This window comes from Malaya genurostris, chromosome 3, assembly GCF_030247185.1.
Source record: "Malaya genurostris strain Urasoe2022 chromosome 3, Malgen_1.1, whole genome shotgun sequence".
NCBI lineage: Eukaryota > Metazoa > Arthropoda > Insecta > Diptera > Culicidae > Malaya > Malaya genurostris.
In genome coordinates, this window is record NC_080572.1 from 134,984,855 (window position 1) to 135,000,177 (window position 15,323).

Below are 15,323 nucleotides of genomic sequence, written 5' to 3' on the forward strand. Positions count from 1 at the left end.
AATCAATTCACTTTTGCTCGATATGACCACCTTTTGCCTTGACTATGGCCTTGAGACGGTCAAAAAACGAATTGCAAGCTGCCCGAATGTGACTTGCAGGTGTATTTTGGCCCACTCGCGGACAATAACTTTTTTCAGCGCCTCGAGACTGTATCTTTTAGTTCGGACTTTGCTCTCCAAAATTGCCCAAAGAGAATAATCCATTGGATTCGCATCTGGTGAATTCGAGAGCCGTTGTGTGGACGTGATGAAGTTCGGAACGTTGTTTTTCAGCCATTCTTGGTTCACTCGAGCTTTGTGAGACGGTGCCGAGTCCTGCTGAAACGTCCATGGTCTGCCACCGAAATGTTTGTCTGCCCACGGCTTCAAAGCAACCTCCAGAATACTTTCCCGATAATATGTCGCATTTACCTTGACGCCAAGCTCGAAGGTCTGAAGTTGGTTACACTTCGAGTGCCGGACCCTGTAAGATTAGGACTAGTAAATTTTTTCCCGGATTTGCACTAAAATTCCCGACTTTTTCCCGGTTTTTCCCGGTAAAATCAAATTCCCGACTTTTTCCCGGTTTTCCCGATTTTCCCGGTCACTTGCCACCCTGGATGAAGATATGTGCCTGATTACCTCGAAATTGTCGTCCTTGCGAAAAACTCAAGCAAAAGTAAAGAGTTTTCCCATTGTTTTCAAAGTTTTAGAAAACTTAATTTTTGAGTTGTTTGTGGTTATCTCACACTATTCAAAATATTATCCTAAATTCCTAATCATATTTTTGATGAAATCGTGAAAGATTTATGTTGCTGCCGTTAATACAAGTCGAGATATTGATTGCCACAGTAGGCCTCGCCAAAACCGGACGCGATAAAAAAATTCTGTCAAGTTTTTTCAGTGGAAATTTTCAACGATAGAAAATCCTACAACCGTGTCTTTGTTCGGATACCGACACAGCATCGATTAGAACGTTTTACAACAGCAGAAAACCCGTGCCGTGACGTCTGACGTTAATTTCGCGCGGATTGTGTAAGTGTTGTGACTTGTGCTTTTCCCTCGCGGAGGTTTTTCACACTGTCACACAGCCGATGGCCGGTGCAACAGATAAACAGTTGAGATTGTGCTTTTTCCTCAAGGAGGTTTTCGGAACATATTAAAGAGGCAATCGACCAAGACCAGGCCTTGGCGGCCATTCCTTATTGCCAGACAAGCTAAGTATTGTTTCCTTTTTCTCCTCTGATACCATTGCTTATCGTTGCATTCCACCTCATATAATTACATAACCTGCGCGGAGATAACTCCGTGCTTTAATAAGCTTCGTTATAATGAATCCCCCTAATCCTGATAATGTAATGGATACAGATCCAAAACCACCTCTTGATAACAGCAAGAAGATCTCAAGGGTAAAGAAGTATCCCGATGATCCTTTGCTTTCGACCGGTTCCTATGTGGTCTATTTCCGGACCAAGAACAACAACAAATTTAACCTTATAAAAATATCTCACGAATTGACCTCACGATACTCTACTATTACACGTATTGATAAAGTACGCCCAGGGAAGCTTAGGGTCTTGTTAACCAGCTCAAAGCAGGCTAACGAGATCGTTCAAAGTGATCTTTTTGCGCGGGAGTATTGTGTCTACGTGCCAGCACGCGAAGTGGAGATTGACGGCTTGGTCACAGATGCGAGTCTGACATGTGAAGATCTTCTTGAGCACGGGGTTGGCGAATTCAAAGACCCCCTACTCAAGAAGGTAAAAATACTGGATTGTAAACGTTTACATTCAGTGTTTGTCGCTGGGGACGGAACAAAGTCTTATCCCCAATCAGACTATCAGACCTTTTCCATTTCGGCTTCACCCAATTTCGTTCTCTTGGGCCGGGTACGTCTGCCTGTTCGTCTGTTTGTACCGCGGGTCATTAACTGTACCAATTGTAAACAATTGGGACATACAGCCTCTCGTTGTGGCAATAAACCTCGTTGTGCTAACTGTGGAGAGGCACATGCGGATGGCTCTTGCGGAAAGAACATTGAAAAATGTTTTTACTGTAAAGAGGGCCCGCATGACCTCTCGATATGCCCCGCGTACAAATTGCAAGGAGATAAATTGAAAGAATCTCTCCAAGCACGCTCCAAGCGTTCCAACTAACAGAAAACATTTACACTTGCTTGTCAACTGACGAGTATGAATCTAACGATCCCCTCGAAGGCCCATCTTCGGCTGTCCCTCGGAGCTTTAGAAAGAGGAAAAATATTTCCTCTCACAAGCTCCCTAGTAAGGGTTCGAAGATATCTTCTGAGGGCCCTCCAAAAGTAACATAAAAAAAAAATGGTAAAATGAAAAAACCAAAGCAATCAGCTCCTGATCTGGATAAACTTAGATATAAAAAGGAATTTCCAGCACTTCCTGGGACATCAAAACCCCCAACCGTCCCCAAATATCAACCAGAGAATCTACCAAATGCTGGTTTTATAAAATTCTCGGATATTGTGGAATGGATTTGCAAAACATTCAATTTTTCCGACGCCTTGAAAAATCTTTCAATGACTTTTATACCAATAGTTAAAACATTTTTGAAGCAGTTGACTGCAAAATGGTCTCAGCGATTGTATCCTTCGATAGCTAATTTACAGAACGAGGTCATGGATTTGATCACTGTTCTACAGTGGAATTGCAGAAGTATCATTTCCAAAATAGATTCAATGTGACGCATTTGCTTTGTGCTAAACATGGTTAACTTCTGAAATACCCCTCAACTTCCACGATTTTAACATTATCCGCTGGAATCGAGAAACCCCTTACGGAGGGGTACTTTTAGGGATCAAAAAGTGCTATTCCTTCTATCAAATAAACCTCCCCTCGATATCAGGTATTGAAGTTGTCGCATGTCAAGTCACAGTGAAAGGCAAGGACCTTTGCATTGCTTCCGTCTACATTACTCCAAGGGCCTCGATTGGGCACCGACGGCTTTGCGATCTAATGGCACTCCTTCCAGCACCAACGTTGGTTTTAGGAGACTTCAACTCGCATGGTACGGGATGGGGCTGTCTTCATGATGATAACAGATCAACTATAATCTACGACCTATGCGACAACTTCAATATGGCAATTTTAAATACGGGAGAAATGACACGGGTTCCGGCACCACCAGCGAGACCAAGTGCATTGGATCTTTCCATTTGTTCGACATCGTTACGATTGGATTGCACGTGGAAAGTAATCCCTGATCCTCGCGGTAGCGATCATTTGCCAATCGTAATTTCTATCAGCAGCAGTTCGAGACCATTGGAGACAGTCAATGTTTCGTATGACCTCACACGAAATATTGATTGGAAAAGTTACGCAAACTCGATATCTGAGAAACTAGAAACAACACGAGAACTTCCTATGGATACATTTCTGGCTGGCTTGATTCTCGATACTGCGATTCAAGCTCAGACGAAGCGAGTACCCGGCGTGAAAAATACCATCCGTCCTCCCAATCCGTGGTGGGACAAAGAGTGCTCAGAACTAAAAGCTGAAAAAACTTCAGCCTTCATAATATTTAGAAAAATTGGAACACCAGATACCTATCAAGAAAACGCGTCATTAGACTTTAAAATGAAAAGCCTTATTAAAGCTAAGAAACACGGTTATTGGCGTCGATTTGTAAATGATTTATCGAGAGAAACATCAATGACTACTCTTTGGAATACGGCCCGACGAATGCGTAACCAAAACAACACAAACGAAAGTGAGGAATATTCTAACCGCTGGATATTCGATTTTGCTAAAAAGGTATGTCCCGACTCTGTTCCGAAACAGAAAATCACCCGCGTCGCATCATCAAACAGGAACGAAACACCGTTTTTGATGGTGGAGTTTTCACTTGCACTCTTGTCATGTAACAATAAAGCCCCAGGGTTAGACAGAATCAAATTCAACTTGTTAAAAAATCTGCCTGACACTGCCAAAAGGCGCTTGTTCAAATTATTCAATAAGCTTCTTGAGGATAATATTGTCCCACATGACTGAAGACAAGTGAGAGTTATCGCCATTCAAAAACCAGGGAAACCAACCTCCGATCATAATTCGTATCGGCCGATTGCTATGCTTTCCTGTATCCGGAAATTGTTCGAAAAAATGATTCTGTTTCGTCTAGACAATTGGGTCGAGACTCATGGCTTACTTTCAGATACACAATTTGGTTTCCGCAAAGGTAAAGGGACGAACGACTGTCTTTCGTTGCTCTCAACTGAAATTCAAATGGCATTTGCTCGTAAAGAACAAATGGCGTCAGTTTTTCTAGACATCAAGGGGGCGTTTGACTCAGTTTCCATAAACATCCTATCTGAGAAGTTGCATCAGCATGGTCTTTCACCAATTTTGAATAACTTTTTGTATAATCTACTAGCTGAATTACCCGGCGTTGCTCGGAAATGTTTCGTGAAGGAAAGGCCGAAAAAAATTCTCAAAGTTCTCCTGCTTAGTGAAATACACTTGTAGTGAAACACAACTTAGACGGAAACCCGATCGAACAATACTCCGTTCATGTTCAGACAGCGAATGATCAGTGTCCCATCTCAGATTTCACAATAATCATAATTTTCATGGTATTCACGACAAATTGGATCAGTTTTATATTTTAACCCTTTTGTTAGGAACATTTAAAACACCTTTCTCTTTATAAATACCTTCTTAGTAACCTCCGAGTTTCATATCTATATGTGCCTGTAACGTACTTCCGTACTTCCTCGTCACAATCGATCTACAATACCTTTGGCTTCCATGGTTATGAGCACTTGCTACTCCCTTTTCTTTATAAAAAATTTTATGACATCATTAATTGCTCATAACTTTCCATCTGATAATGATTATTTTATAACGAAAGGCTGTTTAACATCATAACTACATTCGTACTATAGAATGACGTTTTTATATAATTTATTTGACCAAGGTTTTAACCATTTTGGTAGTTCATCGGAGAGTAAAACCTATAGAATAATTATTCAGTTAATACAAATGTTGTTGTTATCCTATTTCCATCACCTTGAGTCGACAGTTTTCTTAATTTACATAATAAAATGCACATTGATTGTATGATTTCGTCAATTCAGATCAATGTTGAGAATACTTATTTCCCCTTCCTCTTGTGAATTTTTTTGTGAACCTCTCTCAGTTGCTAGATATATACTGTACTCGTAAAGAAGTACCAATTTTTCGTAAAACCCGATCAATTTTCCCTTACACTTTCCATGTTCGGGGTACTTGCTACTCTCTCTCACCCTCAAAATAACCTTATAATCTATTTTGATTTAACTTCCTTTTTGTCAGTGACTTTTAACAGATCTCCTCCATGATTACCCTGAGTAGTGTATCTGTGCTTTTCAAAAAATATCGATTCCCACCTTTGGTACATGTGCCAAACTTGGTGGCGATTCGTTAAGTTGTTTCGTAGTTATGCTGAAACTTAAATACACTCGCGGTCATAGACAGATAAAGATTATTTTCCCTTAGCTCTTTGAATTGTCCGGCAAAATGGAAGCAGATCCTTTGAAATTATTCAAAGAAAAATACGACCTTGATATTTTTTCCACTCTCTTGTTTTATAAAAAATGGGAGTCTAGTCTAAATGTCGATTCTATTCAAATTTCGTCATTGACCCTCTCCCCCCATGTTAAGGACGCTTCCTACACACGTTCATCCCTTAAAATGTCCTAATGATCATTTCTGAAGAGCAAGAAGTATCTGTGCCAAATTTGATAGCAATCCGTTAAGTAGTTCCGGAGTTGCGCCGTTACAAACATTACATCCCCTTTTCAGAAGGACGTACTACATCCACCCCACACGAATACCCTAAGTTACACAAAAAGTATCTATGATCTCCAAAAAGTATCGATTCTCGTCAAATAAAATAAATTTTTTCAATACCCCTGTTAAGGATAGTTGCTACGCTCTCTCCCCCATAAAAATACCCCTACAACTATCTCTGAAGAGCAAAAAGCAGCTATGTCAAGTGTGATAGCAATCTGTTCAGTAGTGTCGGAGCTATGCCGTTACATCTCCCTTTTTAAATGCACTTGCTACATTCACTCCCCATATCTATCATATCTAAGGTATGGAAAATGTTTGCACGATCTTCAAAAATTATCGATTCTTGTCAAATTTTATGAATTTTTTTTTCTTGGCCCCTCCTGTTAATGATACTTGCTACGCTTCCTCCTCTATAATAATACCTTTTTGACTATTTCTGAACAGCAAGAAATAACTGTACCAAATTTTATAGCAATTCGTGCAATAGTTCCGGAGTTATGCCGTTACAAACATTGCACTCCTTTTTTAGAGGCAATTACTACACCCTCTCCTAAAAGAATATCCTTATAATCTTATCTAAGTTGTGCAAAAAGTGCCTTCAAAAAATACCGATTCTCGTCAAGTTAGATAATATTTTGTCGTGAATACGACTTACTTTACTATGGGGTGCCTTTTCAAAATTACCCATATGGAAGAATGGGCAGAACTTAATCGTGAATATCTCGACTTGTATTAATGACAGCAACATAATTCTTTCACTATTTCATCAAAAATATGATCAGGAATTGAGGATAAGATTTTGAACAGTGTGAGATAACCACAAACAACTCAAAAATTAGGTTTTCTCAAATTTTGAAAACAACGCGGAAAACTCTTTACTTTTGCTTGGCTTTTTCGCGCAAGGACGACGATTTTGAGGTAGTCAGGCACATATCTTCAACTGAATGCGTATAAAAGGGGAACCGTGGTGAAAATCGATCATTTTTTTCGTGCGTTGGATGAAAGCAGACGTCGTGGGACTAGCAGCTTCGGAGAGTGCACCTTCTGCGTGGTTAAAAACCTTAAACGCTCAGGTCGCAACTCTCATTTGGACTTCAGTCGTCAGGTGGAGCAGTCGTCAATGAAAGCAGACCTTTTGCGTTGTACAAAACCTCAAACGCTCAGGTCGCAGTGCCAGTTTCCCTTCGAAGAAGATCGATTACATCATCCCGTTGGTGGTCATTTGCATTGGAGCAAAATAAAACGGGAAATGGACAACAATGTGGAACATTATGCAAAATCAGCATTTCTAATGGCTTTAAATGTTACCTAAAGAACTATAAAGATTGCTTCTTTGTAAATCAAAAATTAAAATTAGCAGTGCAGTGCACGATAAGATGATCAGTTTTTTTGCCATTTTCAAAGTTCTAAATTCGCATCAGTGTTCAAAATCGTTTATATCCAATCAGTGTTTAATATCTTAGAAAATTATACAATTTGGCCCTTCATGCACGCCTTCATAAGAGGTTCTTTCCAAAACCACCAATATTTTATCATAAAGACTATACTGGTTATTTTGTAATATTTGTGTGTCAGAATGTTTGATGTAACTAATCTGTACTGTAGTTTTGGGTGTATCGTTTAAAATTCTAGTAGTGTAAAAGGGCAAAAATTGCACAATTAACACAATCGATCAACCAATTGATATTCGGAAGTATAAAGAAAGACCAGTTTTATTCGTATTCACGATATCCAGTTATGTCTCTGACATTACACACCTGTACTTTTTAATGACCAGCTTTGTTAAGGACACTTACTACGCTTCCTCCCCATGGAAATATTCTTATAACCATATCTGAAGAGCAAGAAGTACATGTGCCAGGTTTAATAGCAATTCGTTAAGTAGTTTTGAAGTTATGCCATTACAAACATTACACCCCCCTTTTTAAAGGCACTTGCTGCATCCATCCCCCAATTACTTATATCTACGATATGCAAAATGTTTCTAAGATCTTCATAAAATATCGGTTTTCATCAATTTATATGAATTTTTTCATGACCCCTCCATGGTGATGACACTTGCTACGCTCCCTTCCCCAAGAAAAATACGCTTATGACCATCTCTGAAGAGCAAGAAGTACATGTGCCAAGTTTAAACATCCAAGCGAACAATCCGTTCAGTAATTCCGGAGTTATGCCATTACAAACATTACACCCCAATAGGTGGCAATAGTTTCGGAATTATGCCGTTTTAAACATTATACCCCCCTATTTAAAGGCACTTGCTACATACACCCCCCATATAGTCATATCTAAGGTATGCAAAATGGTTCTACGGTCTTCAAAACGTATCGATTCTTTTCAAGTTATATGAATTTTTCCATGACCCCCCCCCCTTGTTTATGACACTCGCTACGCTCCCTCCCATATAAACATACTCCCTAAACCATCTCTGAAATACAAGAAGTACCTGTGCCAAGTTTGGTGACAATCCGTTCAGTAGTTCCGAAGTTATCGCGTTACAAACATACAAACTTACATCCATTTTTATATATATAGATTGTCTGAGAAACACATGTACTTCGCGCATGGTGATTTGTCAACAATACGATTCAGTTACATGGGTCTTCCCCAAATCTCATGTTTAAGCCCCCTTTTATACAATTTTTACGTAAACAACATTGATGAATGTATCAATACAACTTGCATGCTAAGACAACTTGCCGACGACAGCGTTGTGTCCATTATAGGACCCAAAGCTGCCGATCTCCAAGGACCATTACAAGATACCATCGACAACTTGTCAACATGGGCTCTTCAAATGGGTATCGAGTTCTCTACGGAGAAAACTGAATTGGTAGTATTTTCAAGGAAGCGAGAACCAGCACAATTACAGCTTCAACTAGGAGGTGAAGCCATAGCTCAGGTCTTCACATTCAAATATCTAGGGGTCTGGTTCGACTCCAAAGGCACCTGGGAATGTCACATTAGGTATCTGAAACAAAAATGGCAGCAAAGAATCAATTTTCTTCGTACAATAACCGGAACTTGTTGGGGTGCCCACCCAGGAGACCTGATCAGGCTGTACCAAACAACGATATTGTCCGTAATGGAATATGGATGCTTCTGCTTTCGATCCGCCGCGAACACCCATTTCATTAAACTGGAAAGAATTCAGTATCGTTGTTTGCGTATTGCCATAGGTTGCTTGCAATCGACTCATACGATGAGTCTCGAAGTGCTCGCGGGCGTCTTACCGTTGAAAAATCGATTCTGGGAACTCTCATATCGTTTGCTAATCCGATGCGAAATCTTGAATCCGATGGTGATTGAAAACTTCGAAAGGCTTGTCGAGCTCAATTCTCAAACCCGTTTTATGTCCTAGTATTTTGATTACATGGCCCAGGATTTTAACCCTTCTTCGTCTATTCCCAACCGTGCTCATTTCCTGGATACTTCTGATTCTACTGTGTTCTTCGACACATCCATGAGAAAAGAGATTTGTGGAATTCCGGATCATGTACGCCCTCAAATGGCCCCTAATATTTTTTATAATAAATTCAGAGCAGTCAACTGTGAAAAGATGTTTTACACTGACGGTTCAAACATCAACAGTTCCACAGGCTTTGGTATCTCCAATCAGAACATCACCGCTTCGTACAAACTCAGTGATCCGGCTTCAGTTTACGTCGCAGAATTAGCTGCTATTCAGTACACCCTCGAGATCATTGAAACCTTGCTCAAAGACCATTACTTCATTGTCACGGACAGTCTAAGTTCAATAGAAGCTCTCCGCGCAGTGAAGCCAGGAAAGTATCCCCCATATTTCCTGGGGAAAATACGGGAACACTTGCGAACTTTATCTGAACGGTCTTAATTAATATCGTTAGTCTGGGTCCCTTCACATTGTCCCATTCCAGGCAATGAAAAGGCAGACTCATTGGCTAAGGTGGGCGCATTAGAAGGTGATATTTATGAAAGACCAATTTGCTTCAATAAATTTTTCAGTATCTCTCGTCAGAAAACTTTTGAAAGTTGGCAAGTTTCATGGAGCAATAGCGAACTGGGACGATGGCTACATTCCATTATCCCTAGGATATCGACGAAATCTTGGTTCAGGGGAATGAACGTGAGTCGCGATTTCATTCGTGTGATGTCTCGGCTCATGTCAAAACTACACGTTCAACGCTCATCTCCGGCGTATTGGGCTCACGGAGAATGGTCTCTGCACCTGTGGCGAGGATTATCAGGACATCGAGCATGTCGTGTGGTCGTGCGTAGAGTATCGTGACGCCAGGTTTGAGCTTAAGAAATCCCTTAGGGCCCGAGGTAGACCACCTGAGGTTCCGATCCGAGATGTATTGGCGAGTCGGTATAGTCTTTATATGCTCCTCATTTATAAGTACCTTAAACACATTAACGTACAAGTGTAATCTGTTATATTACTCATTAAATTGCTCCTTTTCCTTGACGATACTTCAACTGAGGCTAAGAATAAACTTCACCTACAGGTTCGTTACTAACATTCGCCCGCTTTTCCCCATCCCTCGACTGTCCACCATCTTCATCGAAACTAACAAGATCTTTCTTCTGTCACTAATGTTTCGCTTCCCCTTCCCATGTCTCTTCACCATCTCGATGTCAACTAATTAGATCTCTGTCGTTCTTAGTCTTTTTGTTCCCATACCCCCTTTTTTCACTCCGTTTTCCACAACATTTACTTCAGAAGGATGCGGCAACTTTTGAAACGTTTCCACGATATATTTCAACACCACCGCCACGAAGAACCACTCCCATCGATGAGGGCAACCCGCCGTATCGAAGACTCAAGAGTGTTTCCTGAGGACCCACATAGACAAGACCTTGGCATCGTAAACCTTAATGGATTATGCCTTAATAAATATATCGTTGAAAAAAAATGGAGATATTCAAGATTAAGTTCTGCCCATTCTTCCATATGGCTAATTTTGAAAAGGCACCCCACAGTAAAGTAAGTTGTATTCACGACAAAACATTTAAGGATTTACAAAAAGAAATTAAACAAAGATTATCTCTATTGCGGAATGAAATTTTCGCTAAAGAAGTTGAATAAATTAAACCTTATTCTAAACATTTCTGGAAACTTTCTAAGGAAACTTTCAGAAACCAATTCCTGCTCTCAAGGAAGAAAATCAAATACTTCTTACAAATGACGAAAAAGCTCAAAAATTTGCTCAGCAGTTCGAGAGTGTCCAAAATTTTAATTTGAACGTTGTGAGTTCTATTGAAAATGAAGTCTCGCTAAAATATTTCAACTCAATTACCAAATATTACATTATTGAGACGAATTTTGATAAAATTAAGTCAATCATTAGGAAACTTAAAAACATGAAGGCTGCAGGTAATGATGGAATTTTTAATATTCTTATTAAAAATCTTCCCGATGTTGCCTTGAGGCTCTTGGTTAAAATTTTCAACAAGTGTTTTTCATTAGCTTACTTCTCAAAAAGATGGAAAAACACAAAAGTAATTCCTCTCCTCAAACCTGATAAAAAGCCAGCAGAAACATCAAGTTATCGACCAATTAGTTTACTTTCTTCTATCAGTAAACTTTTTGAAAAAATTATCTTGTTGAGAATGATGTCTCATAAAAATAAGAATTCATTTTTTTACCAGAGCAGTTTGGATTTCGCCATGAATATCCTTTATATCCTCTTATAAACAGAAATTCTAAGCTATGTATGAAAAAAAAATTAGTAATTTATAAAGAAATTTTCAGACCAGCCATGCTTTATGCAGTATCAATTTGGTCAAGTTGTTGTTCCACCAGTAAGAAAACGCTTCAAAGGATTCATAATAAAATTCTGAAAATGATTTTGAAGCGTCCTCCCTGGTTTAGTACAAATAAGTTACACAGACTCACAAATATAAAAACATTACAACAATATAAACACATAATATTATAAGCAAATGCCGACAAAAATCGATGCAATCTTCAATTGAATCGATTCGCTATCTGTATTAGTTAGTAAGTTAGTATATAAGTTCCTTTTTCCCATTATACAATACAACTAGGTTTAGAATTTTCCCTACACAAAAATCTCAGAATTGCGGAAGCAAATAATGTCCTCATGGTAATAACCAAATCATGTACATAATAGGGCCCAATTCAAATCTGAATAATTTAATTTTAACTCATATTCCAATAAACAGTTATTAAAAAATGTACAGTTTAAATTCTTAGGACGGTTGTCAATCATTTTGAAATCAACCGAACCGCCAAATTTACCTCGTAACACGATATCAATGACAATTGTTTTATAAGAATAATCCACAAAATGGAAATGACAACTTTTTCGCAATAGCCGCTTGATTTATAACATGCATTGTTAAATTTGTAACGAAATATTTGTTTTCAAACCTATAGTTCATTCCTCAATCCCCAAGACAGCCAGATACTGAGAGATAAATATGGAGTCATTTTAATTGAAGGCCATTTATGTTAGTGAAACAATTTTCTTGCTGACGAATAGTCATATTCGAAAAAGAGTCAAAGGATAAAAAACAAGCTGAACTCACCACCAAAGGCTTTCAATGAATTATACAATAATTTTAATCAACGTTTAGTTTTGTTTTTAAAGTATATTGAAAGGTAAAGACCTGAGGAATAACTTTATATTGAATTTCCGGCTCCAAATATGTGCATGAAAATAGATGTAAATATTTTTATCTGTGTAGTCCTGTAAATAATCCGATTCCCTTTCCGTTGTCTTCCATGAAGATATCCTTTAAACCCAACGAGTTACTGATTGGTCTAGATTTATTATTTGTCCGTTGAGATGTTTGTAAGGCTACTAGCTATTACAATTGTTGCAATTAAAAAAAATCAGATTCCCTATGCTCGAACCAATTACGGCTATAACTAGCACATTGCTAAAATGTGTTGCATATTCAACAACTGTTCCAATAATTTCGACTTTCAATTATCGCGTAATGTCATCGAGAAATCATACCTAAGGTTACTGCCTAATTAGTTTTAATTTCCATAGTACTAAATTGAAGGGAAATGTATCATTTGGACGATTTTAATGTTGAATCAGAAGATGAGGAGGTTTTATGGAACTAAATTTCAGGAAAATGTATCGTTTGGATGAATGTAATGTGTATTCAAAAGACGAGGAGGTTTTATGCTAGTTTGACAAAAAATAACTACAATGGGCATTCCCTACACCAAATAAATAAACAAACTGAAAGGCATCATTGTACCAATACAAGAATTAATATTCAATGAGAATGATGAGCGGGGAGGATGTTGAAAGTTGCTACGTAATTCTTTATGAGGGGTTTCAAAATTTGTGACCAATAGTTACAAGGGGGGAGAGATTTGGTTAAATTTGATATTTAGCGTGACGTAATTCATGCATGACACCTTAAAACTATGTTAGAATGCATTAAATATGTGTTATATGAGCTGTATTATTGAATTATTGATGATGCACGAATATGTCGGTCACAGAAGACGTAAATTTACACTTTTTTTTCTACGTAAATATATTATCCAGATTGTTTTTTCCTAGGACAGGACCTGACAATTGTTAATCCACTTTTAGGACCAATTTCGGACCAGCTCGTGATTGGTTGAAATTGACATAAGCAAGTACAAGTTGTTGAAATCAATATTACTGCAGGGTGGTAGAAAAAGTGTTGTCAGTATCGTCGGTAACAATGTAGCTTGATATTGGATATTTTTTTTTTCGGGTCATCTTTTCAAAATTATTAATTTCAATAGGATTTATGTTCAATTTGTTTTTAAGTCCTGTCAATGCGGAAAGTATACGATTTAACAATCACTGGATGGTACATTTAACAATCACTGGATGATACAAAGAGAAAGCCTGAAATCACGAAGTGTGATATGGACGAGAATATTGATTGTGTTGGTTGAGAATAGCACCGAATCTTTGGATACTTCTGTATGTTATTATTTTTCTCAAATAGAATATGTTGAATACTTTAGTTAATAAAGCTACAAAAATTAATTACCCAAAATTGAGTGTTTTAGAAAATTTTTATTAAGCTGTTTCAACTAAACGTTTTCTTCAAAACAAACATCTGATCAAAATGAATCCAGAGCTATATTTTTGACCGGTATAACATTTGTCTAAGTGTTTTCAAATGATAAATAATTGCATGTTATAAGGGGAGAAAGTTTTTAGAATGAATAATTATCTCTACTGGCAACAGTGATCCCGAGGCATTTATTATTTACAGCAGAGTGCCTATAACCGATTATAGTCACTCTAATTTACAGCAGGGAGCAACCGGAATAAGAGAAATATTTTTCTGGAAAAAGAAGCCAGTTGTCTGGTCCAAGTCCCTGCTAGGCCGCCATGTTTTCGTGACCATCATATTTTCCGCAAAGACGAAAACAACGAAGAAGTATATAAGTTCGTTGTTGCTAAATATCTGTGATATTTAGCTTTGAAAGTTGATTTTTTTATGTTTGATTATAAATGTGATATCGTTATGAAACGTGCGCTGCCAAATTGTAATACTGACTTTCACAATCAATGAAGTGTTGTATTTTACTTCATTTTGTTTACTTTGCTCTCGCTGACTTGCTAGCTTTGACGGCCCCGAAGGACTGAGATGTTGGTTACGATAGCACTAGCTGGAGCGCCTTATTGTTGCCACCGGGCTGGTCTGGTCCTGTCCTAGGTTTTTTTCCACCAAATATAATTAGAAAAAATAGTTAGCAACTCTGCCCTCTGCCACTAATAAAAACATTTGAAAATGACACTTTCGCTCATTGTGAAACCGGTACTAGAGAATTGAATTGACGCTAATAGAATTTGTCCTGACCGATTAATATAGTTGAATTTTTTTCACGGCTATAATTTTGTTGCATAAAAACATGCTACATCTAGATTTATAAACCATTGTTTCGGTTAGAAATTCATTTTTCCTTATATTTTGACAGATAAAATAGAAATCAACACTTGCGAACTTCTCCAATAGTGAGAAAGTGTTTGATTGTTCATACGAAGATAAAAATGTTTTGAATCTGAAATAACTCGGTTTGAAATAACTATTTTTTGTTTGATGTGCAACTAATCGTTTTAAATAGGATTTTTGCGTGTAGGATAAATAGACATGATGCATCATTACCATGATAATCCTTTTCAATTGGCACGCGAATTAATCGCATTGTAAGGTTAAACTTTATTTAACCGCATTGTGAAATATTTAACACTTACATTTTTATCTGTAGTTTTTGAAGAATTTCACAACTACGAACATAACGAAAAATATTTTCCATTATCGAACCGATGACAAAACACAACAAACACACGCAGATAGGGATGTCGTAATATCGATCGAGTAATCGATAAATTACCCAGATAATCGAGTAATATTTAATCGATTAACTAAAAACTAATAGTCAGCCCGGTGGCAAAGATAGGGCGCTCCAGCAAGTGCTAGCGTAGCCAACATCTGGGGCATTTGGTGGGCAATCAGAGCGCTCAGAGTACGGTAAACAAACAATCGAGCATTTCAATTCGAGTAAAATCTTAATTTCTTTAT

The 15,323-nt window shown here is 38.0% G+C and overlaps 1 protein-coding gene across 3 annotated transcripts in view; it reads right to left on the reverse strand.

The window, feature by feature from the left end:
* The window catches only part of LOC131436716 (phosphatidylinositol 3-kinase catalytic subunit type 3), a 508,878-nt gene extending 493,774 nt beyond the window's left edge, over nt 1-15,104 (reverse strand). For all 3 annotated transcript variants that reach the window (XM_058605589.1, XM_058605588.1, XM_058605587.1), the window contains exon 1: nt 14,996-15,104. In XM_058605589.1, the coding sequence (XP_058461572.1) occupies nt 14,996-15,057 (62 nt within the window). In that variant the 5' untranslated portion in view covers nt 15,058-15,104. The remainder of the gene's footprint in view (nt 1-14,995) is intronic.
* Between the last annotated feature and the right edge of the window lie 219 nt (nt 15,105-15,323).